The following is a 25,522-nucleotide window of genomic DNA, read 5'->3' as shown; positions in this document are numbered from 1 at the left end:
CAGAATAGAAATCGGCATCTTTGTAAACTTACCCATTAGTGTCTACAGTAACTGGCAGTAATGGGGCCCATCCATCAGTGATGGATTGCCGCGATTCCGCGATGCTGCAACCCGGCATCGCGGGATGGCAGAATTACAAAATGTTGGGTTTTTCCGATTTGACGATCGCGATCAAAAAATCATTGTGATCGTCAAATCGGTGGACATTTAACATGCAATATTTCAGCGATCCTGCGACGGATCGCTGACCATCGATGTTGGCCAGCCGGCGTTTCCACCCAGCAGATCGGCATTTCCGATACAGTCGCAGGATTGCGGAAACACCGGTCAGATGTATGGGCACCTTTAGGGAGCACAAGCTGACAGTCTCCAGGCTGGTGATGGAAGCCAGCTGCATGGAGCAAACATTAGCATAACAAGCAATAATTATTTTCTGCCAAAACAATACATATACATGCCTCAAAACACATACAGGTTGAGTCTCCCATAACCAAATATTCCAAAATACGGAATATTCCAAAATACGGAATAATTTTGGCATGACTGAGATAATGAAACCTTTGATTTTGATGGTTCAATTTACACATACTTTGTCTAAGGCACAAATTATTAAAAATCTTGTATAAAATGACCTTCAGACTGTGTGTATAATGTTTAAAATATATATATATATTATATATATCTATATATATAAAACTTAAGAAAATATATATAAATAAAATAAATGTATAGTAACAAGGGATCTGCAGGGTGTAATCAGTTAATAGGACACACATAAAATGCACACTTAAAAGATGTTTATAGCCCCTTTTGTATGAATGTGGTGATTAACCTCTCGGGGTCCGGCACAGTAAGTACTGAAAAGCAGATCCGTTTTTACTATACATTTATTCTATTTATATATATTTTCTTAAGTTTTATACATATATATATATATATATATATATAGATATATAATATATATTTATTTTATACTTTTTTTAAACTTAAATTTATTTATTTTTTTGCTATTACTTTAGGCATATTTATTGTATTTATTACACTTAATTTATAGCGCTTTCTGGTACCACACATAATTTAACAATATATTTTGTTTAAGAAAGCTGCTTTGGTTACAAATTAGAAGCGCTTGACCACATTCTATGTGTGTATAATGTGTATATGAAACAAAAATGAATTTCATTTCTGTACACAAACTTTGCTTGAGCCACAAAATTATTGAAAATATTGTATAAAATTACCTGCAGGCTGTGTGTATAAGGTGTATAGAAAACATAAATGCATTCTGTGTGTATATTTGGATTCCATTCCCAAGATATTAAATTATGATATGCGAATATTCCAAAATACGGAATATTCTGTTATCCAAAATACCCCTGGTCCCAAGCATTTTGGATATGGGAGACCCAACCTGTACCAACATTTAGCCAACAATAATATCCTCAGGTGTGGAGCTATCACAAGACGCTTAGCAAAGGATTAAGACAATTTTACTTTGATATGTAAAATAAAAATGAATGCCACAAGCCCCAAATCGACTTCTAACAGGATGAAAGTGCTCTCATAACCATTTTATATAGATAAGAATGACATGCGACATATGCACCAAATGCAATCAAAATAGAATGACAATCATAGGTATTATTCCCCAGCAAATTAATAAGACTTAGGGCAAAATTTATTAAGCGGCGGGTTCCAAACCCTGGTGCAGTGGTGGGCTGGGCCGGGGGGCAGGGTGCCATGTGCCCCCTGGGCCGCAGAGTCATGCAGGCCGCGGGCAGTCTGTGTCACTGTGACACAGACTGCACCGCGTGTGTAGCGCTGACCGGACGGAGTTCGGACAGCGCTACACAAGTGACAAACACACAGCTGCCGGCACCGGCAGCTGTGTGTTTGTTTTGATCAGCAGACAATGAGAGTCTGACAGACTCATTAGCTGCTGCTGCGCCCACTGCAGGAGCCGCTCCATCTTCCAGCTCCTGCACTGGGCAATGGGAGAGGCGTCATGATGTCATGACGTCTCTCCCATAATGCAGGGCGGCCCGGGAAGGACAGATGGAGGAGCGGATGGCGACGGCGGGAACGGGGATTTAGGTAAGTGTGGGGGCACTACAAGGGGGGGAATACTACTACTGGGGGCACTACAAGGGGGGAACCACTACTGGAGGCACTGCAAGTGAGGAACTACTACTACTGGGTGAAATACAAGGGGGGGCTACTACTACTGGGGGCACTACAAAGGGAGAACCACTACTGGGGACAATACAAGAGGGAGGGACTACTACTGGGGGCACTACAAAGGGAGAACCACTACTGGGGGCAATACAAGAAGGAGGACTACTACTGGGGGCACTACAAGAGGGAGGCCACTACTGGGGGTACTACAAGGGGGAGATCACTACTGGGGGCACTACAAGGGGGGAGCGACTACAGGGGGGGCACTACAAGGGGGGACCACTACTGGTGGCACTGCACGTTGGAGACCACTACTGGGGATTGTTACTGGGGGCACTTCAAGGGGGGGCTACAACTGGGGGGCACTACAAGGGGGGGACTACTACTACAAGGGGGCCTACTACTGGGGGCACTACAAGGGAGGACTACTACTAGGGGCACTACAAGGGGAGGGGACAACTACTAGGGGCACTGCATAGGGGGGAGGGGACTACTACTAGGGGCACTACATAGAGGGGAGGGGACTACCACTGGGGGCACTGCATCGAGGGACCACTGCTGGGGGCTCTATAAAAAGGGCAATACTTGGGGTACTGCATAGGGGGGAGACTACAACTGGGGCCACTATTTAAGGGGCACTGCATAAGGGTTACCACTATTGGGGGCACTGCATGGGGGGTGGACTGCTACTGGGGGCACTATATAAGGGGCACTGCATAGGGGGTACCACTACTGGGGGCACTATATAAGGCTTACTACTGGGGGCACAAGGGGCACTGCACAGGGGGGACCACTACTGGGGGCATTGTATAAGGGGCACTGCATAGGGGAGATCACTACTGGGGGCACTACTGGAGGCCTGCATAAGGGCCTGGGGCATAGGGGGGCACTGCATATGGGCACCACGATGGGGCTGCCCCTAATCTTTATTTTTACTTTACATTAATCCCATATGGATCCGCCTCCTCCCTGGAACACTTGAGGGGGGGAGGGCGCCATAGCACGCACGTTCTTCGGGCACCCTGGCTACACGCTACTCCTCTGCCAGGGCCGCCTGCATGCATTTGCCCCCCAGGCTAAAAGTTGCCAGCCAGCCCCTGCCCTGGTGGTTTGGTGACGGTTCGGCTGTGGTTTTGCTATCCGCAGATTTACTAAGGCCAAAACCACTGCAAAACCGTGGTCAAAACACATTTTATAATAGAATAGAACAGGGCTAGGGCTCAAATTACTAGTCAACGGTTTTGGTGTCATTTAGAACCCACCGTTAAACTGCCAGGGTTTAGAACCTGCAGCTTAGGAAATTTTGCCCAAAGTGACAATCCTGAGTGGTAATTTGACTCTTATATACAGTACACCTTAAATACCAAAGGATGCTAATTAATTACTAAACCATGGGAGATGTTATACTGTATGAAGGCTTTCTGGTTACATTCACAACTCATACTATAAAGGCTCAAAGTCAATTTTGCATCCAGTTTAAATAGTGATTTGTTTAACTCCTTAATGGGTAATTACCATTTTTTTACTGCAGTAAACCCAATGTAATGCATTGCCACGGCATTGCACTTCCCTGTATGTAATGCTGAACTGCAGCACGCACGATTTGCTGCGCCAACAGGATTATATTCAACAGACCAAAGGCCCTTTGACCACCTGACCATTTTCTTTTCCAAAAATCACTTAGAAATGAATTTTTTTATAATTGAATTAGGTCAAGAACATCTATTATCCCAAACAATTTTATTTAGAAATATAGATTTATTGGTAATATATGATATTCCCAACCCTCTTTATGAAGCAAAGTGTTTGTAGATGGCTTACAAACATTAACCCTGTGTCATACTTCTCCCTCATTGTCAGGGAGACTCCCTGAAATAGTAGCAATTTCCCTGTCTCCCTGAAGAGTCTACCAATCTCCCTCATTTCATCCTTACCCCCATTATGAAGCTGTTATATTAAAAAACAGAGATATATACATTCAAATGGGATCATTAGTGTCATTTCCTTGCATTGGTTATTATAAGGCACAATGATCCCTATGAATTTCTGAGAAGTATTAGTGTGTTTTCATCGACAAAGAGATCTTACTAACTGCTTTTGGGCTGGTTTACATTTGGATGTAAGTCAGGTTTAGGACACGCCTCTCAGATTTATCAGTACATGCCCACTGTAACACGCGCTCATAGGTGCTGCTTTCACAATCTCCCTGAAACGCTTTTTTAAAAGTAGGCAAGTATGCCCTGTGTTGGATATGAAACAGCCTCAAATCAGAGGTGAAAATTGCTGCGCCTGTTTCCGGATAATATGCAAATGCAGCGATAATATACAAATGCTAGTATCAGCCTTCCCCTGGTGGAGTAGCCTGAGTCTGAATAAGCAAGCACTGAGACACTCACTATCTGCATCTCTGCACGCTGTAACACTGCTGGTGATTCTTGACATGCCACCATTGGCGTACCCTCATGTGCAGCATCAACACTGGCACCAACCCTATGGCAGATGCAGTTTCTCTGTCTGAACATGGCCTCTGTGGCTGCGGCTGGGCATCTGAGACTGCAGCCGCTTCCAGTGACACTCCTGCGACAGTCCTATAATATGCCCATGAGATGGACCTTTTTGCGTTTGCTTCTTGCCACCTTCCAGGAACACCCATGACTTTGCCGCCCCATTTCTGATACTCTCTGTCACACTCTGTGTAACACATGCGTCGTAGGGGTTTTCTGACATTTTCGCACATGCGCAGTTGCACATTACGTGAACATCTGCATTGTGTGCGAATTGTGTGCACCTCTGGTCAGGCCCAATGAATCGGTCAGCAGTTTATTTGTGTTTTATGTGCAGTTCCTGTGTGTTCAGGGAGTATTCAATCAGTCATGCTACACGTCCCAGCCTGTATAACCTTGTATGAGAGTTATCCATTGCTCAGTGCACTACCATCCATTGCTCATTGCACTACCATCCATTGCTCAGTGCACTACCATCCATTGCTCAGTGCACTACCATCCATTGCTCAGTACACTACCATCCATTGCTCAGTGCACTACCATGTACCATCCATAGAGATCAGAGGCAGCTGCCTCTCCAGTAATCCCAGCACATGTGCACAGATGATCCTCCCCCACCCCCCATCGCACAAACTTCTCCATGTTACACAAACTTTAAATGTCAGCTCTTCTATAGAAATCTGTAAAATAAATTGGGTTAAACACATGAAAAGGCCTCAACATATCAAGTGACTTCCAGTCTACTTTTCTTCAGAAACATCAAAGTGAATGCGATGTGGCCCCTTTCGTTATCACATCTGCAGGATTTTCCTCGTTGGTGATTTGGACTACATCAATGGATCTTCTTTCCACAAGTTCACAAATTAAGTGATATCTTATCTGTGTTTGGACCTTCTGTGATGCTTCGTGCTGTGTCATAAGTCGATGGCACCTCTGAGATGTAGAGCCTACTTGGCCGAATCAGTCAATGCCATATATTTTGGTTCTGTGGTGGACAACACCACTGTTGTCTGCTTCCTGCTTTCCCAGCTGACCTGCCAGTAGGAACAAGTATCCAGTGTAGGAATGGTGGAAATCTACATTTGGCCCCAGGTCAGCATCGGTGAACGACTCCAATGTAGAATTGCCAGACTGATGAGTTCCAACTTCATGGATGGCGTCCCTTTTAAATACCTCAGGATCCGTTTTACAGCTGCCCAATGCTGTCTTCCTGGGTTTGTAGCAAACTGGCTTACTTTGCCCATGCATGTGTGATATCCCGCTGAGCCCCAACACTCGCATACATCAGATGTCCGATAGCATTCTGAAAAGGGGCATTTTTCATATCTTCTGCCTCTTTCTTATCTTTGGGTGACATATTCTTAGTCATTTTAGTACTTTTGTTGCCTGATATTCCATACTTTTCAAGTATATTTCCAATATATGGCAGCTGGTCGACGGTTATGGTACCCTTTATCTAGGTCTTGCTTGATCCTCAGGCCTAATACATAATGCAATGGACCTAGATCTTTCATTTTAAACCTCTGACCAAGTATCTCCTTTGCTTCTCCAATGTCTTCTTTCTGGCCTGCCAATAGCAGGTCATCAACACATACAACAACAATGAAGAGTTTCTTCTATATATATTTATGCTAGAGACAATGGTCTGCTTTTGAACAGCCGTAGCCTGTTTCTTGTAGTACAGTGCCTAATTTTATATATACAGTGCCTAATTTTATATACCAACAGTGGTCGCTTTGCTTCCGGCCATACAGTCTAGTGCCATTTCTAGAAGACAAACTTTACCTTCCTTGAACATCTTCTCATTGTATTGTTCTGGTGGTTCCATGTAAATTTCCTCCGTCAGCTCACAGTACCGGAATGCTGAATCAAAATCCAGTTAATACAGTATCATTTCATGCAATGCTGATATAGCCATGAACAGTCATAAGGATATTTTGCCACCGGAGAATAGGTTTCCCTATAATTTGATTCCTTATTTTTTGAGTGTAACCTTTTGCAACCAATCAGCCTTTATACTTTTTAAAAAAAGATGAATGTGCAGAACGGGTCCTGCATGATCTCATGCAGATCCTTCTATGCCTGATTGACAGGCAGAGGCATTTAAGGGGCGGTGCGGGGGCAAGGACGGCTGGTGTTCATGGAAAAGGGGAGGGGTGTCGGTCCTGTTTTCCGAGAGCGGCAAGGCCAGGGACTGCGTCTACCGATGATCGCGATGGTGATCCCAGCCTGTGACGTCAGGCGCAGTGCTGGGATCGCAAATGCAGCAGGGGGTGTCATACACTTCCTGCTGCATTTGCATGTTAGTAAGGACAGAAATGCCTGAGTGCATCCAAAGCTAAATCACCCCTATAGTTCTTAGAATTGTTCACTTACATGAATACAAATACACGTGGACACATCCCCTTATACACCTTTTAGGGGAGGTGTCTATTCTATGGTGCATGTTAATCCCTCCATCTGATAGTATTTAATTCTTTAGCATCATGGCTATATTACCGGAAGTCACATCCGTCTCTTTGCATTACTCAATGTGGGCGCCAATGCTCTTTCTGGCACAGGGCACCAAAAAGTCTAGTTACGGCTCTGGGCCTACTGTTCTCACTTTATTTTAAGTCATATAAAACAGCTTAAATTAAAAAGAAAAGAAAATTGGATTTGGCAATTATACTCTTTGTAGGAGAACCATATAACATGACGGCTCCTTAATGTCTGAAGTGAGAACTGTATTTTACAGATTGAGGAAACTTTACTTGGAATTTGCATAAATGTCTGTTTGTATCTCTGAGCAATTCAAAGCCGGTATTTATTTCTTAATAAAATGTTGATTTTTTTTGTATTTTTATGTGTCTTCACGTCAGTGATATCCACCCTGTGGCTAAACATCATTTGTTTTAACAGCAAGACCGCTAACATCTAATTAATGCTGGATTAGTCTCCGAGAGCGGCTCACACATAAAAGTGAGGATCACTAGGGCCCTGGAGGCAGTCTCCAGTCTTATCAGCAACATACTTATTTATTTGATCATTTATTGTAACAGAAGAGGAGGCGAGATGTTCCTACAGCTACAGTACTGCAGAGAACAAAGCCAGGAATAGGCCACTAATAAGGGGATAAGACATACTGCTTTGCAGGCGAGTGACACCCACTACCCTAACTTAGGGCATCCTACATCAGGGGGTACAGTAAGTGAGTGGTGTTATATTCTTACTTAGAAGTTCACACATCAATATTACCTTTTATATAGGAATGAGAAAAGCTTTATCTCTGAATATTTTCCTGGATGGACTCATTCTTCTAATATCTAGTTCAAACTGGCAACTAAGAAATCAGTATTACATAACTTCTATAAAGTACATACATGAAGCTGCATTCTGCGGAGCACCATACAAAATAATCGTCCTTCTAAATGCATTGCACATTTATTGTCTTATAGGCTTCTATTCAGTTTATAAGTTTATTTATTAAAGTATTAAAAAAGTAGTATGGAGTAAATTCTTTATATAGATTATACTGGATTTAAAACAACAGTAAAAGTATCAATGTATATCTTTGTGAAGTGCAAGGAAAAATACCAGAGAAACCACATGTGAAACGCAAGGTCAACACCAGGGAAACCACATGTGAAACGCAAGGTCAACACCAGGGAAACCACATGTGAAACGCAAAGACAAACACCAGAGAAACCACATGGGAAACACAAGGACAAACATACAAAAACCACATGTGAAACACAAGGATAAATACCAGAGAAACCACATGTGAAACACAAGGATAAATACCAGAGAAACCACATGTGAAATGCAAGGACAAACACCAGAGAAACCACATGTGAAACACAAGGACAAACATACAGAAAGTGAAACTACATGTGAAACACAAGGACAAACAGCAGAGAAACCACATGTGAAGCTCAAGGACAAACATACAGAAAGTGAAACCACATGTGAAACACAAGGACAAACACCAGAGAAACCACATGTGAAACACAAGGTCAAACATACAGAAAGTGAAACCACATGTGAAACACAAGGAAAAACACCAGGGAAACCACATGTGAAATACATGGAAGAACACCACGGACAATGCATGTGGAATACAAGGACAAATATAAGAGTAACCACAAATGGAAAAATACCAGAGAAACCACATGTGAAATGCAAGGTCAACACCAGGGAAACCACATGTGAAACACAAGGACAAACACCAGAGAAACCACATGTGAAACACAAGGACAAACACCAGAGAAACCACATGTGAAACACAAGGACAAACACCAGAGAAACCACATGTGAAACACAAGGACAAACACCAGAGAAACCTCATGTGAAACACAAGAAAAGCCACCAGAGAAACCACATGTGAAACACAAGGACAAACACCAGAGAAACCACATGTGAAACCCAAGGACAAACATATAGAAACCACATGTGATATGCTAGGACAAATACCAGAGAAACCTCATGTGAAACGCAAGGACAAACATACAAAACCACATGTGAACCACAAGGACAAACATACAAAACCACATGTGAAACACAAGGATAAATACCAGAGACACCACATGTGAAACGCAAGAACAAACACCAGAGAAACCTCATGTGAAACACAAGGACAAACACCAGAGGAACCACATGTGAAACACAAGGACAAACATACAGAAAGTGAAACTACATGTGAAACACAAGGACAAACACCAGAGGAACCACATGTGAAACACAAGGACAAACACCAGAGGAACCACATGTGAAACACAAGGACAAACATCAGAGGAACCACATGTGAAACAGAAGGACAAACATCAGAGGAACCACATGTGCAACACAAGGACAAACACCAGAGAAACCTCATGTGAAACACAAGGATAAATACCAGAGAAACCACATGTGCAACACAAGGACAAACACCAGAGAAACCACATGTGAAACACAAGGATAAATACCAGAGAAACCACATGTGAAATGCACGAACAAACGCCAGAGAAACCTCATGTGAAACACAAGGACAAACACCAGAGGAACCACATGTGAAACAGAAGGACAAACACCAGAGAAACCACATGTGAAACACAAGGACAAACATACAGAAAGTGAAACTACATGTGAAACACAAGGACAAACACCAGAGGAACCACATGTGCAACACAAGGACAAACTCCAGAGAAACCACATGTGAAACACAAGGACAAACATTCAGAAAGTGAAACTACATGTGAAACACAAGGATAAATACCAGAGAAACCACATGTGAAACACAAGGACAAACATCAGAGGAACCACATGTGAAACACAAGGACAAACATCAGAGGAACCACATGTGCAACACAAGGACAAACACCAGAGAAACCTCATGTGAAACACAAGAAAAGCCACCAGAGAAACCACATGTGAAATGCAAGGACAAACATATAGAAACCACATGTGAAATGCTAGGACAAATACCAGAGAAACCTCATGTGAAACGCAAGGACAAACACCAGAGAAACCACATGTGAAATGCAAGGACAAACATATAGAAACCACATGTGAAATGCTAGGACAAATACCAGAGAAACCTCATGTGAAACGCAAGGACAAACACCAGAGAAACCACATGTGAACCACAAGGACAAACATACAAAACCACATGTGAACCACAAGGACAAACATACAAAACCACATGTGAAACACAAGGATAAATACCAGAGAAACCACATGTGAAACAGAAGGACAAACATACAGAAAGTGAAACTACATGTGAAACACAAGGACAAACACCAGAGGAACCACATGTGAAACACAAGGACAAACACCAGAGGAACCACATGTGAAACACAAGGACAAACATACAGAAAGTGAAACCACATGTGAAACCCAAGGACAAATATCAGAGAAACCACATGTGAAACACAAGGACAAACACCAGAGGAACCACATGTGAAACACAAGGACAAACATACAGAAAGTGAAACCACATGTGAAACCCAAGGACAAATATCAGAGAAACCACATGTGAAACACAAGGACAAACACCAGAGAAACCTCATGTGAAACACAAGGATAAATACCAGAGAAACCACATGTGCAACACAAGGACAAACACCAGAGAAACCACATGTGAAACACAAGGATAAATACCAGAGAAACCACATGTGAAATGCACGAACAAACGCCAGAGAAACCTCATGTGAAACACAAGGACAAACACCAGAGGAACCACATGTGAAACAGAAGGACAAACATACAGAAAGTGAAACTACATGTGAAACACATGGACAAACACCAGAGGAATCACATGTGCAACACAAGGACAAACTCCAGAGAAACCACATGTGAAACACAAGGACAAACATACAGAAAGTGAAACTACATGTGAAACACAAGGATAAATACCAGAGAAACCACATGTGAAACGCAAGGACAAACATACAAAAACCACATGTGAAACGCAAGAACAAATTGTGATTGTGTCTGAGCTAAATAGTAGCAAATACCCAGCTTGCTGATTTTTTGTAACATTGATGCAGCTTTCAGCTTTCACATAGGTACGAGAGACATACAGTACAGTAGGGGCTAATTCTGCATTGGGAGCCAAGCAAAATAGAGAAAGTACAGTAACTTTGCACCTTGGTAACACCATGTTGCACTACAGGTGGGGCAGATTTAAAATGTGCAGAGAGATTAAGATTTAAGAAGGGCGAGTCCTGACTCAAATCTAAATTTCAGTATAAAAATAAAGCTTTGGATCAGGGGTGTATCTAGGTATCCAAGCACCCCTGGCAATGTAATGGACTGGCGCCCCCCCATGCAGTGCCCCCAGTAGTAACCCTCCAGTAGCAATCCCCCTATGCTGCATTGCCCCCAGTAGTAGTCCCCCCTATACAGTGCCCCCGGTAGTAGACCCCAGTTGTAGTCCCCCCTATGCTGCATTGACCCCAGTTGTAGTCCCCCCTATACAGTGCCCCCAGTAGTAGTCCCCCCTATACAGTGCCACCAGTAGTGGCAACCCCCCCTAAATTGCCCCGAGTAGTGGCCACCCCCCTAAATTACCCCCAGTAGTGGCCACCCCCTATTTAAGTGCCCACAGTAGTGGCCACCCCTATAGAGTGCCCCCAGTAGTGGCCACCCCTATACAGTGTCAACAGTAGTGGCCACCCCCCTAAATTGTCCCCAGTAGTGGCCACCCCTATACAGAGCCCCCAGTAGCATCCACCTCCCATAAAGTGCCCCCAGTAGTGGCCACCCCTGTAGAGTGCCCCTAGGATTAGCCACCCCTATACAGAGCCCCCAGTAGCGGGCACCCCCCCATAAATTGCCCCCAGTAGCGGCCACCCCCTATTTCAGTGCCCTACACACACACACACAAAGAAAAAAAAATACAACTTACCTGATCCCCGCTCCTGACGCGACCGGCACTGTCCAGTCAGAGTCCCGCCCGCTCTTCTCCTGCATGGGAGAGACGTCATACGTCATGACGTCTCTCCCATCACACGCTGCAGAGGGAGCCGGAAGACAGAGCTCAATAGTGAGCTCCAGCCGGCTCCCTCCGCGGACGACGCAGCAGCTAATGAGAGTCTGTCTGACTCTCATTAGCTGGCTGCTATTACAAACACACAGCCGCCGCTGGCGGATGTGTGTTTGTAAACTGTGTAGGGAAGAACGCTATCACTGCGGTCTGCCCTACACTTGTGGGGCTGGGGGACTTGTCCACCCCTTGGCTGCTGGTGGCACTGCCGGACGGCGCCCCCTATTTCATCAGCGCCCCTGGCGAGTGCCATCCTGGCCAATGAGTAGATACACCCCCGCTGGGGATCCCTCTTCACCACCTGGGCTCTGGGGACAAACGCCATCTGAGGATGGAGTGAGTTCTGACAATTAAACTCCCAAAACTTGCAATTTGCAGAGTTTGATGAAGGAAGGTTCCCATACTAGTGTATGGGGCAGGGGTGTTTTAAGAGAGGAGGGGGCCTGTGTGCACTCCTCATGCGGGGCCCCCTCCTCTCTCCCTGGTGGCTGGCAGCTGACTGATGCGGCTGGCCAGCCACCAGAGTATTAATAGACTCCGGGCACTAGATTGTGCCCGGAGTCTACTGCACATGCGTAGAACATCGGGAAATGGCCGCGGCGGCCATTTTTCTGGTGTTCTGAGCAGCAGTGACACCCGACGCGGGACCTCGGACAAGTAAGTTTAAAAAATATGGGTGCAGTGTGTGCGGTGTGGGGCACCCCTGGACCCGGAGGCCCGTGTGCCCCGCACACACTGCTCCTATTATAGATACGCCACTGGTATGGGGACTGCAACCAGGATCAGGGATGAAATGTAACCATTAAATATCAGTGATATCTCCTGCGTTACAGGCAGTGGCGTAACTAGGGGGGGTCGGGCAGGGTGCGTGCCCTGGGGCCCGTGGGACCGGCGGCGCAGGGGGGCGCCGCCGGCCACGGTCCGGCCCGCCCTAGTTAGTCACAAGTGTAGCGCCGACCGCAGTGATTGCGGTCGGTGCTACACATTTACACAGGACTGGCGCTAGGCTTCCTGTGCCGGTCCTGTGCTGCACACCTGAGCCTGTTCCCTCCCCCTGAGCACTTGCCCACTAGTGCCAGGAGGCGGGCTCAGGCTGTGTATAACACACGCATCGCCGCCAGCGCTGGCGGTGATGTGTGTGTTAAATAGCAGCCAATGAGAGTCAGATAGACTCTCATTGACTGCAGCAGCACCCACTGCAAGAGCCGGACAGTGGGTAATGGGACTGACGTCATGACGTCTGTCCCATAATGCTGAGCGCGCCAGCCCTGGAGGACTGGCGGGCGGCGGCGGGAGCGGCGGCGCGGACCGGAGCAGCAGGTAAGTATGTTTTTATATATATATATATACACACATATATATATATTTTTTTACCTATCTGCAGAACGGGGGAGGGGGGTGGCTACTACTGGGAGGACCTCTACTGGGGGTGGGGGCACCATTATTGGGAGGACCTCTACTGGGGGGGCTACTACTGGGGGCACTTAATCGGGAGGGGGAACCTCTACTGGGGACTACTACTTGGGGGGAAACTACCACTGGGGGCATTATAAAAGGGGCCTACTAGTAGAGGCACTGCACTCGGGGGACCACTACTGGGAGCAATAATAGGAAGGGCCACTACAGGGGGCACTGGATAGGGGGGATCACTACTGGGTGCCTGCATAAGGGGACCACTACTGGGACAATTGCATGGGGGGTGGACTACTGCTGGGGGCACTATATAAAGGGCACTGCATAGGGGGGGGACTACTACTGGGGGCCCCATATAAAGGGCACTGCATCAAAGGATACCGCTACTGGGCACACTGCATTGTGGGGACTGCTACTGGGGCACTGCATAAGGGGGAACACTACATGGGGCACTGCATTTGGGGGGACCACTACTGGGATACTGCATAAGGGGCACTACTATGGGCCTGCATAAGAGGGACCACAACTCCATACTGGGGGTACTGTATAAGGGGTTCCACTGGGGTTAAGGTGCATATGGATAGGAATGTTCAGTGTGAAAATATAGGGGTGTGTCATGTTGACACGCCCCATTTGTAAGTGACCACGCCCATTTTTTTTCACTGCGCGCCGCACAATAGGGGGGGGGGCTCCCTTTTCAAATTTGGCTCCAAATACCCTAGTTACGCCACTGGTTACAGGTAAGTAGAATGGATCCATTACTCGCATTTTATAAAATGAAGTGAACAAGAAGTAAAAATAGATGTTTATGTGATGATGACTGTGACCCTGAAAGACAAGTAAAGGAAATAGATTATTACTCATCTCTGTGTGAAGTGACCTACAGTAACATTATTACCTGAGCTCCATAGTCTCAGCTGGCTGACAGAAATTCTTAAACGAATTTGAATTCCATGTAAGAAATGCAGCACAAGAACTTGATTATCTCCCAGGGCTGTCTTCTGAGAAAATATAGACTTGTTATTTATCCACCTTCACATCTGCCAGACTTTAAAGTCACACTGAATTTGTTCAGTGGAAAACTGACATTCTTGTGATATAGGGTGAGATGTATCAAGCCTTGGGGAGAGATAAAGCAGCCAATCAGCACTGTACTTGAAATGGCAGTAAGACGCTGATTGGTGGCTTTGGGCAACTTGTTCACTGTGGGGCCCATTTATCAATGAGTTTTATCATACGCAACAAGTTTTCAAACTCACTGCGCATGATAATGGTGCTCCAGCCAATCAGCTCCCAACTGTCATCTGTTTGAAAAATGACAGTTGGGAGCTGATTGGCTGGAGCACCATTTATCCTACGCTATGAGTTTTAAAAAGTTTGATAAATGAGACCCTTTATCTCTCTCCAAGGCTTGATACAGCTCCCTTGTAGAGAGAATTTCCCGTATACGAGCCCCAGCTATAACCGTTACCCTAACCCGATTCACTTTTCTGAGATAAGGGGACATCTCTTTATATAAAGTGCCAAACTTTGCCATACAGAAGTATTGACCCAGTCTTTTCTTATAAATAATTGACATGTATCCTATATATATTACTAACTGGGGCCAACAAAAAAAGTGCACCAATGGGACCAGTGTAGCATGTTTGGTGTAGTGGCTAGCATTACTGAAGTTATGAGTTCAATTCATGTTCTCCCCCTGATTCTGTGGGTTTCTCCAGGTGCTCTGATTTCCTACCACACATTAGGTAGGTTAATTGGCTTCACAGTCCTTGATATGCTACTGAGGAAGTTGTGGGTATATGCTATGATGAAAAGCGTCCAACTGGTACCCTGTTATTGGCCATTTGGACCTACACTCTGACCCGTATGGGCCTGCTTTATCCACAATTACCGTCTATTACCATCTGTTACAAAGACTCTTTGCTAATTCCACATGACAGAGTTTCAAGCTATCTACAAACTGGTAATACTATCTCTGTGCCGGTTAATATTCCGGATAATTGATTATGGACTATTACAGACTCTACAGTATCTATTGTAGTCCTAAATCCATGAGGTGTCCGTGCATTTGCATTTATTCAGTATATTTTATATTTTTATTAATACAGCTTATTAAATTGCTCTTAAGTTTCAACCAAGTTGTATTTAAATGTCTTCATTTATTAGTTATTGCAGATATTACTATTATACATATTATTAATTGGTATGATTTTCATATATGCTGGTGTAATTGTTTCTGTATTTGTGATAGCTTAACCTCCTTCCTACAGTGTTACTTCTCTTTTACTACCTTTGGTTTTATGAACCCACCTTCAATTTTCAGTATCTGTTCATTATAAACATAATTGGAAGGTTAGTATTTAATTTCCATTTATACAAGTGTTAAATTAATCCGATATCAATCGGATTAGGTCCGATTGATATATAATGTTATTAATCATAGATTGAAGGCTTCTTGTAAGCAGGCCCTTGGTGAATCCTCCTACTGCACTCAACTCACAGCTGTCAGAACGAAGGCTTGGGTATGGGACCGGTGCCATGGGATAATGGGCTGGCAAGAGGCCGATTGGTGTCAGCATAATCCTTAACACCTTAATGAGAGGAATAACTATGAGAGGACATTACATGTGATACTGTAAACTCATTAACGGGAGACGTTGCCTGTCACATTTTGGGGGCTGTCTTACCAGTTGCACTTTCTGTATAGGATATTGGGAGATCTGCATCACTGAATGAAGAAGGAGCTACTGAAAATTTGGAACAAGGTTTTGGGGAATGTGGGAGAAAAAAACTAAATGTATCAATTAGGTGTAGTCCATCGCCTACATTAATATTGTTGTTCTGTGATTGCTGTGTTATTGAGTACTCTATTAGGGGAGTGTAGTGAGGATGTGTCTTTGCTGTCCAATCAAAAACTACTTTTACTACACACCTCATTCTGAAATAGTTATCTGCATCTCCAGTTATCTCTCTGGGGGAGGTGGCAGAACTTTCCAATTCAGCAGTCGCTGGTGGTGATATTAAGGTAACTGTGGGGGTGTTATGAGGGAATTTCCATCTGAATAAGCCCTGTTTTGGGAAACATCCAAATTTGGACATCCACTGTAAGGCATTGTAGATATTTTATGATTGACATGTCAGGTTGTACTCTTACATCCCAAACTCAGAAAAGGTCGGTAATAAAAAAATACTGACTTTTTGTTGTGATGAAATTAGTTTAGCCACTGAAAAGTTGCCCTTTCATAACTAAACCAATTTTTAACATTTTTATGTTTCAGTAATCTTCCCGTTTTACCAGAACAGTGATTTTCACCATTATTTTCATCCAAGTCCATTTTAAAAGTTTTATTTTTTTCTGATAGTGTAGTGTTCCAATGTGCAGAATTCCTATCTTTGGAAACAATTTGGGGGTATATTTGGGCGAGTTACCATCGGTTTTGCAAACCAACCATTTACAATTCAAAACCGTCCAAAAAGCCGACTTTAGAACATTGGACCATGAATCGATATTGTAACATAGACCATAATAGGATTCGCAGATGTACTAATGGTCGGTTTTAAAATCGACCAAAACCAGACCATAAAATGACGGCAAACCTGCCCAAACAATAGATCTGCTTGAGCAGGCGAGTTTATGAGAAGCACTGCACAAATCACTATGATATGTGCAGGCTTTGTTAGGTTAAAATTTAAAGATAAGGGTTAAAATAAAAGAAATGTGTGCCCCTCCCCATCAGTAATCAGCCCCAGACTGGGGGACAATGCCATACAGTAGCAGGGAGACATACAGCATGGGGTGTCCCTGCCATAACATTACCCAATCCCAACTGGTCAGCCCAAGGCTGGAATTCCTCGGAAAGTGGGGTACCCAAAAATAAATGGACTCCCTCCTCCCGAGGAACTGCCAGCCCTGGGCTGAAAGCTGCCATAGCAACTGTCCAACTGTCTATTTTTTAAATAGACTCAAAACCGACGGTTAGTAAATTTACCCCTTGGAGTGTTGGGCCAGAGCAGGTAAGACAAATTTAAGAAGAGATTGACAAGCACCGAGACAGAGCCACATCCCATCAGGGGTTCAATTCCCGACAGCGGCTGCCCGACAAAGGAGGAAATCCCGATCGTCCTAAAGGTAAGTATTTACTAACCTAGCCTAACCCCCCTAACCCTAACCCTCCTTAGGGATGCCTAACCCTAACCTCTCCCCCTGTGTCTAACCCTAACCCCCCCTCTAAGTGCCTAAACCTAACCCCCCCTTCCCCAATGGGTGTAGTAGGTATTACCGCCGGACGCATGGCCGGCGGTTTAAATCCCGACAGCGGCAGCCCAGCAAGGGTGAAAATCCCGATCGTCCCTAAGGCAAGTATCGCTAACCTAAATCTACCCCCTAACCCTGCCTTAGGGGTGCCTAACCCTAACCTCCCCCCCAAGTGCCTAACCCTAATCCCCTCTCTAAGTGCCTAAACCTAACCCCCCCTTCCCCGATGCCTAAACCTAAGTCCCCCGGGGGGGTGCCTAACCCTAACCTCTCCCCGGGATGCCTAATCCTAACCCTCCCTCCCCCTAGCCTAACCCTAACCTCCCAGGGGGGTGCCTAACCCTAAGTCCCCCCCGAGAACCCTAAACCTAACCCTCCCCCCCACAGCTGTCCGATTTAGACGCCTGTCATTCGTCCCTAGTCGGGATAAAGCAGTCTGGAAGCCGGCGGTCGGCATTTAGACCGTCGGCTTCCAGACTACATCCCCCCATCAGGACCCTTCTACAGAATCTACGTTGGCTGCTTAGCCATGCCATCTTAGAGACCTGGTTATGCCTATCTGACAAGTAAAGACCCCCAGAGCAAGCCCCTTTGTGGTGCCCCTGATCATGCTATCACTATGACTGGTTGGCATTAGGAGGAGACAGTGACACAACTCATGGCAATAACAGAACAGAAGCCAGCAAATCTTACCACTGACAGTAACCCTTGGATGAAGCAATAGTAATCCGTATTGTAGAAGAAAACACCCATTTTTGTTGTCAATAGGGCTCTTTGGGCCTGATTCAGAGCCGTTGGTAAGCGGCTGCTCGTTCGCTCCGAGCGATGTTCGCACATCTGCGTATGGGTCATAATGCGCATGTGCCAACCAGTCAGTGCGGTCGGAAATTGAGCGCTCGCAAAATAGCGAGTGCCTGCTACTTTGAGTGACAGGATGAGGCGTTTGTGGGTGGTAACAGGGGAAGGTGCTTGAAAACGGGGAGTGGAGATCCGAACGCAGGCGTGCCAAACGGTCAAAATGGGCGTTTTAAGGGTGTGCATAATTAACAAAGCAGCGTCATCGGCCACGTCACTTGGTTGTCTCTTAGCCTGAACTGTTCGCATGATTGCGGTAGGAAAATCCAGCCACAAGCACTGCGAACAGTTCAGACGTCTTTCGCTGTACTCGATTAATCAAATAAATAGCGGAGATGACGTAGGATGCGAGCGGCCAGGGGGCATCTTTACAAAATAGCGAGCGCATGTTTCATTCGCTCGCTCAGACATAGAGGCGTCAACAGACCGCAAAGAGCGAGCACCCAATTTAAATAGCCGGACCCATTTTCTGATGGGAACGCCTACCGTTTGGGGCCGGCAACACTAACATCACAAGTGATGTCAGTGGGAGTGCTTTCGGCTCTGTTTGAGCCGAAAGCACTCTAGGGCTTGTGGCAACGAGACCCTACCACAATGGTCTCGTCGCATGCCCGATGGTCGCGATGGTCTTGACCATCGCGACCATCTTCCTGGCCGCTCGCTATAGCTGTGGGTGGTGACCCACAGCTATGCGAGCGGCCAGGAGGCCGCTCTAAAAAAACAAAGGGCCGGCCCTGATTCAGAGCGAGCACTCTGTCAGAGCGTCCGGCTCTGAATCAGGCCCTAAGCTACAATATATTAATCTATAATATGTATTATAACTGTGATATAAATAGTTCTAATGAAGCAAAAAGTTGCAATATTTTTAAATAGACCCCAAAGTATTGTATCTCTGTATATTGCACCTGTCCACTACACACATCGAAGCCATTTGTTGTCTGAACCAATATTTCTGAGAATGCAGCAATATTTAGTGGTGATTCCTAGCGGTTCGATGTGCACCATTCTCATATAAATATACTGTATTTGTTAACCCCCCCAAATAGGTTGTTCCACTATGTGTAGGTGGTGAGTGCACTCTGTAGTTTTTGGAGATAAGCAGTTTGGTTTTGACTTGGTTCTTTTCGCCAACTTAGCGCAAGTTTGGATTGGAAAACGTAATTGGCAATCCAAAACACATGCCTGTCAGATAGCCAATAAGATGACGTTAGATCTGAACTTAACCGAAACCGCTCATAACAGTTCGGGCGGCACAGATGGTGTAATGGTTAGCATTACTACCTCACAGCACTGAGGTCGTGGGTTCGATTCCCACCACGTCCCTAACTGTGTGGAGTTTGTATATTCTCCCTGTGCTTGCGTGGGTTTCCTCTGGGTACTCCGGTTTCCTCCCACACTCCAAAAAATATACTGGTAGGCTAATTGGCTCCCAACAAAAATTAACCCTAGTGTGTATCATGCTTGCCGACATTTAGCTCCCTCCTTACGGGAGGGAGCTGTCGGGCTTACAGAGCTGGGGGCGTGATGGGGGTGGGGCCCGGCACCTGACGCATCATCGTGGCTCCGCCCCCTCTTCACAATGCCGTGATTAATGGCATTTTGCAGCAGGGGGCGGAGCCACGATGACACGATGCAGCGCGAATCGCATCACCGGCCCCCCTGCTGCCGGGGTTTTTCACTTAAAAGCGCGGGGGGGTGCCTGCCTTCCCGGGAGGTCGGGAGCGGCACCGATTTTCGGGAGGCTGCCGACCAAATCGGGAAGGTAGGCGTGTATGTGTGTGTGGGCATGTGTTAGGGAACATAGGCCCTGATTCAGAGCCGGACGCTCTGACCAGAGCGCTCGCTCTGAATCAGGGCCCACCTCCATTACTATGGAGCGTCCTCCTGGACGCTCGTATAGCTGTGGGTCACCACCCACAGCATATACGAGCGTGCAGGATGATGGTCGCGATGGTCTTGACCGTCGCGACCATCGCCACTGCGAGCAGAAGCCTGCGGTTGAGTTTTTCAACCGCAAGGCCAGGAGTGATTTTGGCTCTATCAGAGCCAAAATCACTCCCACTGATATCACTAGTGATGTCAGTGGGGCCGGCTTCTGATGGTAGGCGTTCCCTTGGGAACGCCTCCGTCTGGCAGGCACGCCCACCAAAGGGGGCGTGCTGTCAATCAACATCGACAGCACGCCCCCTTTGATGAGACACTACGAGCGAAGGAAAGTCCTTCGCTCGTCGCGTCTCGCGCATGCGCACGACGGAGCTCCCTCCGTCGTGCGCATGCGCAGTGCAGACCATCGACCCACTTGCGAGCGGACAGCCGCTCGCAAGTGGGTCTGAATGAGGGCCATAGATTGTAAGCTCCACTGGGGCAGGGACGGATGTGAATGGCCAAATATTCTCTGTAAAGCGCTGCGGAATATGTGTGCGCTATATAAATAACTGATAATAATAATAATATCTATATTGGCCATAAACCACACAGTTATTATTAATTCTGCATTAAGCAGAGTTAATTGACCAACAATTCTCCTATGTTTTTCCATGAATTTAAATTTTAGACCAACATCCAGTAATATGGTTAAACTACACAAGATACAGGCAGCGGTGACATTGCCGGCTATACTGTATGAGAAGGCATCTAATACCCTGTATGTATCCAGGCCCATCGTATTACTCTATTATAGAAGAGTATATAGAGGTACAACATGCAGCCTCTGGGGCTGATTCAGACCCGCTCGCGAGCGCAGGACGCTCGCAAGCGGGTCGATGGTGCCGAATTGCGCATGTGCACGACGGAGGGAGCTCCGTCGTGCGCATGCGCGAGACCCGAATAACGACGGCCAGGCCGTCGTTATGGGTCTCGCACCAAAGGGGCGTGCTGTCGATGGTGAGTGACAGCACGCCCCCTTTGGTGGGCGTGCCGGGGGCGTGGCTGCCAGACGGAGGCGTTCCCATGGGAACGCCTACCGTCTGAGTCCGGCCCCACTGACATCAGTAGTGATGTCAGTGGGAGTGATTTTGGCTCTGATAGAGCCAAAATCACTCCAGGGCTTGCAGTCACCGAGACCCTACTGCAGGGTCTCGTCGCAAGCCCGATGGTCGCGATGGTCTTGACCATCGCGACCATCATCATGGACGCCTGCTATAACTGTGGGTGGTAACCCACAGCTATGCGAGCGTCCATGAGGCCGCTCCAAGTTGAGGGAGGAGGGCCCTGATTCAGAGCGAGCGCTCTGGTGAGAGCGTTCGGCTCTGAATCAGGCCCTCTGTCCTATGGGACAGCAGTATCAAATATGTGTTGAACCTTATACAGCTGCATTCTGTATACTATATAATGCTCATCAAGCATCTAACTGTGTATTATAACCACATCACATAATACACATTAAACCTTGCGCCAGAAAATCCACAGGGGCTGTATTCTAAGAATAATACTGAAAAAAAAAAACAGGTCAAGGATTGAAATAACAAATTGTACGTTGTAACCACTAATTAGAGAAATGACGTGCTTTCAGTTAGTGTAATGATTATGAATACATCTCCCCTGAATCCAGCTAAGGGTAATTAAGTTAAACAACCCATCAGTGTTCCTGCCATGAATATTTGTAAATCTCCAGGATAAATCCTTAGTTGTTTGGTTTCATGATCATTTCCCGTTGCTTTCTGGAATATGAAAAGTCCCCTAGGGGGAGCCAGCAATAAATCTATGAAATGAAGCGTGAAATGGAAAATATTGTTCTCAGTATGTGAACAAGTGGCTGAAATGAGATAATTGAGAATACTTTATGTCTCCTACCACCCTGCTTGCCAATCCAGTCCTCAACCACGACCGCACAGGTCAGGAAATCCTGCTTGTACACAGGTGAGTAAGGTGACTAAGCTACTGATGAACTCACCTGTGTCCAAGCAGAAATATCCTTAAATCCTGGCCTGATGCAGTTTCCATGAGGGCTGGTCCTGAATTGATGTGGCTGCTGGGGTGTGATAACAAAGTCTCCATATTGTCTCCGTATAGTGCACATGACCGATCTCCGTATTGTGGCTGTGTACAGTCTCCATTTTGTGCCTATGAACATACACAGATGACAGAGAGTCATGTAGATGGCTCCTCACAGGCCAAGCATCACACACACAGCACAACCACTGCAACATACAGCCGCCAGACACCGAGTAACAGTCGTTGTACACGAACCCATCATCTTCATAAAGGTACTTCACTACGCCCCACGGGAGAACAAACAGCATAGGGACACCTGAGAGAGAGAGACAAGAGAGAGAGCGACAGTCACTGGGATGTCAGAGAGAGGGAGAGACAGTCACTGGGATGTCAGAGAGAGAGAGTGACAGTCACTGGGATGTCAGAGAGAGAGAGTGACAGTCACTGGGATGTCAGTGACAGAGAGAGTGACAGTCACTGGGATGTCAGAGAGAGAGTGACAGTCACTGGGATGTCAGTGACAGAGAGAGTGACAGTCACTGGGATATCAGAGAGAGAGAGAGTGACAGTCACTAGGATGTCAGAGAGAGAGAGAGTGACAGTCACTGGGATGTCAGTGAGAGAGAGTGACAGTCACTGGGATGTCAGAGAGAGACAGTAACAGTCACTGGGATATCAGAGAGAGAGAAAAGTCACTGGGATATCAGAGAAAGAGAGGGAGAGACAGTCACTGGAATATTAGAGCGAGAGAGGGAGAGACAGTCACTGGAATATCAGAGCGAGAGAGGGAGAGACAGTCACTGAAATATCATAGAGAGAGGGAGAGAGTCACTGGAATATCAGAGAGAGAGAGAGAGAGAGAGACATTGGGCTCAATTCAATTCAATGCAAATTGAAAAACGCCGGGAGGGAGCTCCCGGAGCTATTCAATTCAGCACGCTGTTTTGTAGGAGAATGCCGGTTCTTGCTCCTCATATGCCTTTAACATTGTATTTAGTCACTAGAACCAGCATTCTCCTACTTAACTGCCAGGTGCAATGCTGTTTCCGCTGCCCTAAGGGCAGAAAACAGCATTGCACCACGAGTTTTGTCAGATTTCTGCTCGCACCCCAGGAGGGATGTGAGAAGAAATCCTTAGTCGGGGTTAACAGCGCGCTGAATTGAATAGCTCCAGGAGGTCCCTCCCATCGCTTTTCAATTCGTGTTGAATTAAATCGAGCCCATTCACTGGAATATCAGAGCGAGAGAGGGAGAAACAGTCACTGGAATATCAGAGCACGAGAGGGAGAGACAGTCACTGGAATATCAGAGCGAGAGAGGGAGGGACAGTAACTGGGATATCAGAAAGAGAGAGGGAGAAACGGTAATTGGGATATCAGAGAGAGGGAGAGACAATCGCTGAGATATCAGTGAGAGAGAAGGAGAGCCAGTCACAGGGATATCAGAGAGAAAGAGAGGAAGAGACAGTCACTGGGATATAAGAAAGAAAGAGAAAGGGAGAAATAGTCACTGGGATATCAGAGAGAAAGACACTGGGATATTAGATATGAGGACAGTCACTGGGATATCAGAGGAGGGAGAGACAGTCACTGGTATATCAGAGAGAGGTAGAGACAGTCAACCACTGGAATATCAGAGAGAGAGTGTAGTAGTTACTGGGAATCAGAGGGAGAGAGAGAAACAGCCACTGGGATATCAGAGAGAGGAAGAAAGTCACTGGGATATCAGAGAGAGGGGGACAGTCACTGGGATAGCAGAGAGAGAGGGACAGTCACTGGGATATCAGAGAAGGAGAGACAGTTATTAGGATATCAGAGAGAGAGGGAGAGAAACAGTCAATGAGATATCAGAGAAAGAGGGAGAGAAACAGTCACTGAGATAGAGAGAGAGAGAGACAGTCACTGGTATATATCAGAGAGAGAGGGAGTGACAGAGGGATATCAGAGAGCGATTCAGAGATAGTCACTGGTATATCAGAGAGATAGGGCTAGACAAACCATCACTGTGATGTCACAGAGAGAGAGACAGTCACTGGGATATCAGAGAGAGAGGGAAAGACAGAGGGATATCAGAGAGCGATTTAGAGACAGTCACTGGCATATCAGAGAGAGAGGGCTAGACAAACAGTCACTGGGATGTCACAGAGAGAGAGAGTGACAGTCACTGGGTTATCAGAGAGAGAAAAGCAGTCACTGGGAATAAGAGGTAGAGAGAAACAGCCACTGGGATATCAGAGAGAGAAAGACTCTGGGATATTAGATAGGGGGACAGTCACTGGGTTATCAGAGAAGGAGGTAGAGACAGTCACTGGTATATCAGAGAGAGGTAGAGACACTCAACCGCTGGGATATCAGAGAGAGAGAGTGTAGTAGTCACTGGGATATCAGAGGGAGAGAGAGAAACAGCCACTGGGATATCAGAGAGAGAGGAATAAAGTCACTGGGATATCAGAGAGAGGAAGAGACAGTCACTGGGATATCAGAGAGAGAGAAACAGCCACTGGAATATCAGAGACAGAGGAAGAAAGTCACTGGGATATCAGAGAGAGGAAGAGACAGTCCCTGGGATATCAGAGAGAGATGGACAGTAACTGGGATATCAGAGAGAGAGGGAGAGACAGTCACTGGAATATCAGAGAAGATAGTCACTGGGATATCAGGGTGATTGAGAGACAGTCACTGGTATATCAGAGATTTGGAGACAATCACTGGGTTGTCAGAGAGAGACAGACAGACAAACACTGGGATATCACAGAGAGAGAGAGAGAGTCATTGGGTTGTCAGAGAGATAAACATTCACTGGAAAGAGAAGAGATTTATCAACGTTAGTTATCTCAATGCTGACACATACAACATTATGTCTTTGTGTCAATATATATAT

The 25,522-nt window shown here is 46.0% G+C and overlaps 1 protein-coding gene across 2 annotated transcripts in view; it reads right to left on the bottom strand.

Annotated features, from left to right (window-relative positions):
- The window catches only part of GLP1R (glucagon like peptide 1 receptor), a 590,706-nt gene that overhangs the window by 72,658 nt on the left and 492,526 nt on the right, over positions 1-25,522 (bottom strand). For both annotated transcript variants that reach the window (XM_088445321.1, XM_088445322.1), the window contains exon 8: positions 22,898-22,958. In XM_088445321.1, coding sequence (XP_088301447.1) covers positions 22,898-22,958 — 61 coding nt within the window. The remainder of the gene's footprint in view (positions 1-22,897; positions 22,959-25,522) is intronic.

Source organism: Taudactylus pleione, unplaced genomic scaffold (assembly GCF_031769625.1).
Source record: "Taudactylus pleione unplaced genomic scaffold, aTauple2 ptg000378l, whole genome shotgun sequence".
Classification (NCBI taxonomy): Eukaryota; Metazoa; Chordata; class Amphibia; order Anura; family Myobatrachidae; genus Taudactylus; species Taudactylus pleione.
Note: the sequence above shows the minus strand (reverse complement) of the source record. Positions and strands in the feature narration are given on the sequence as shown.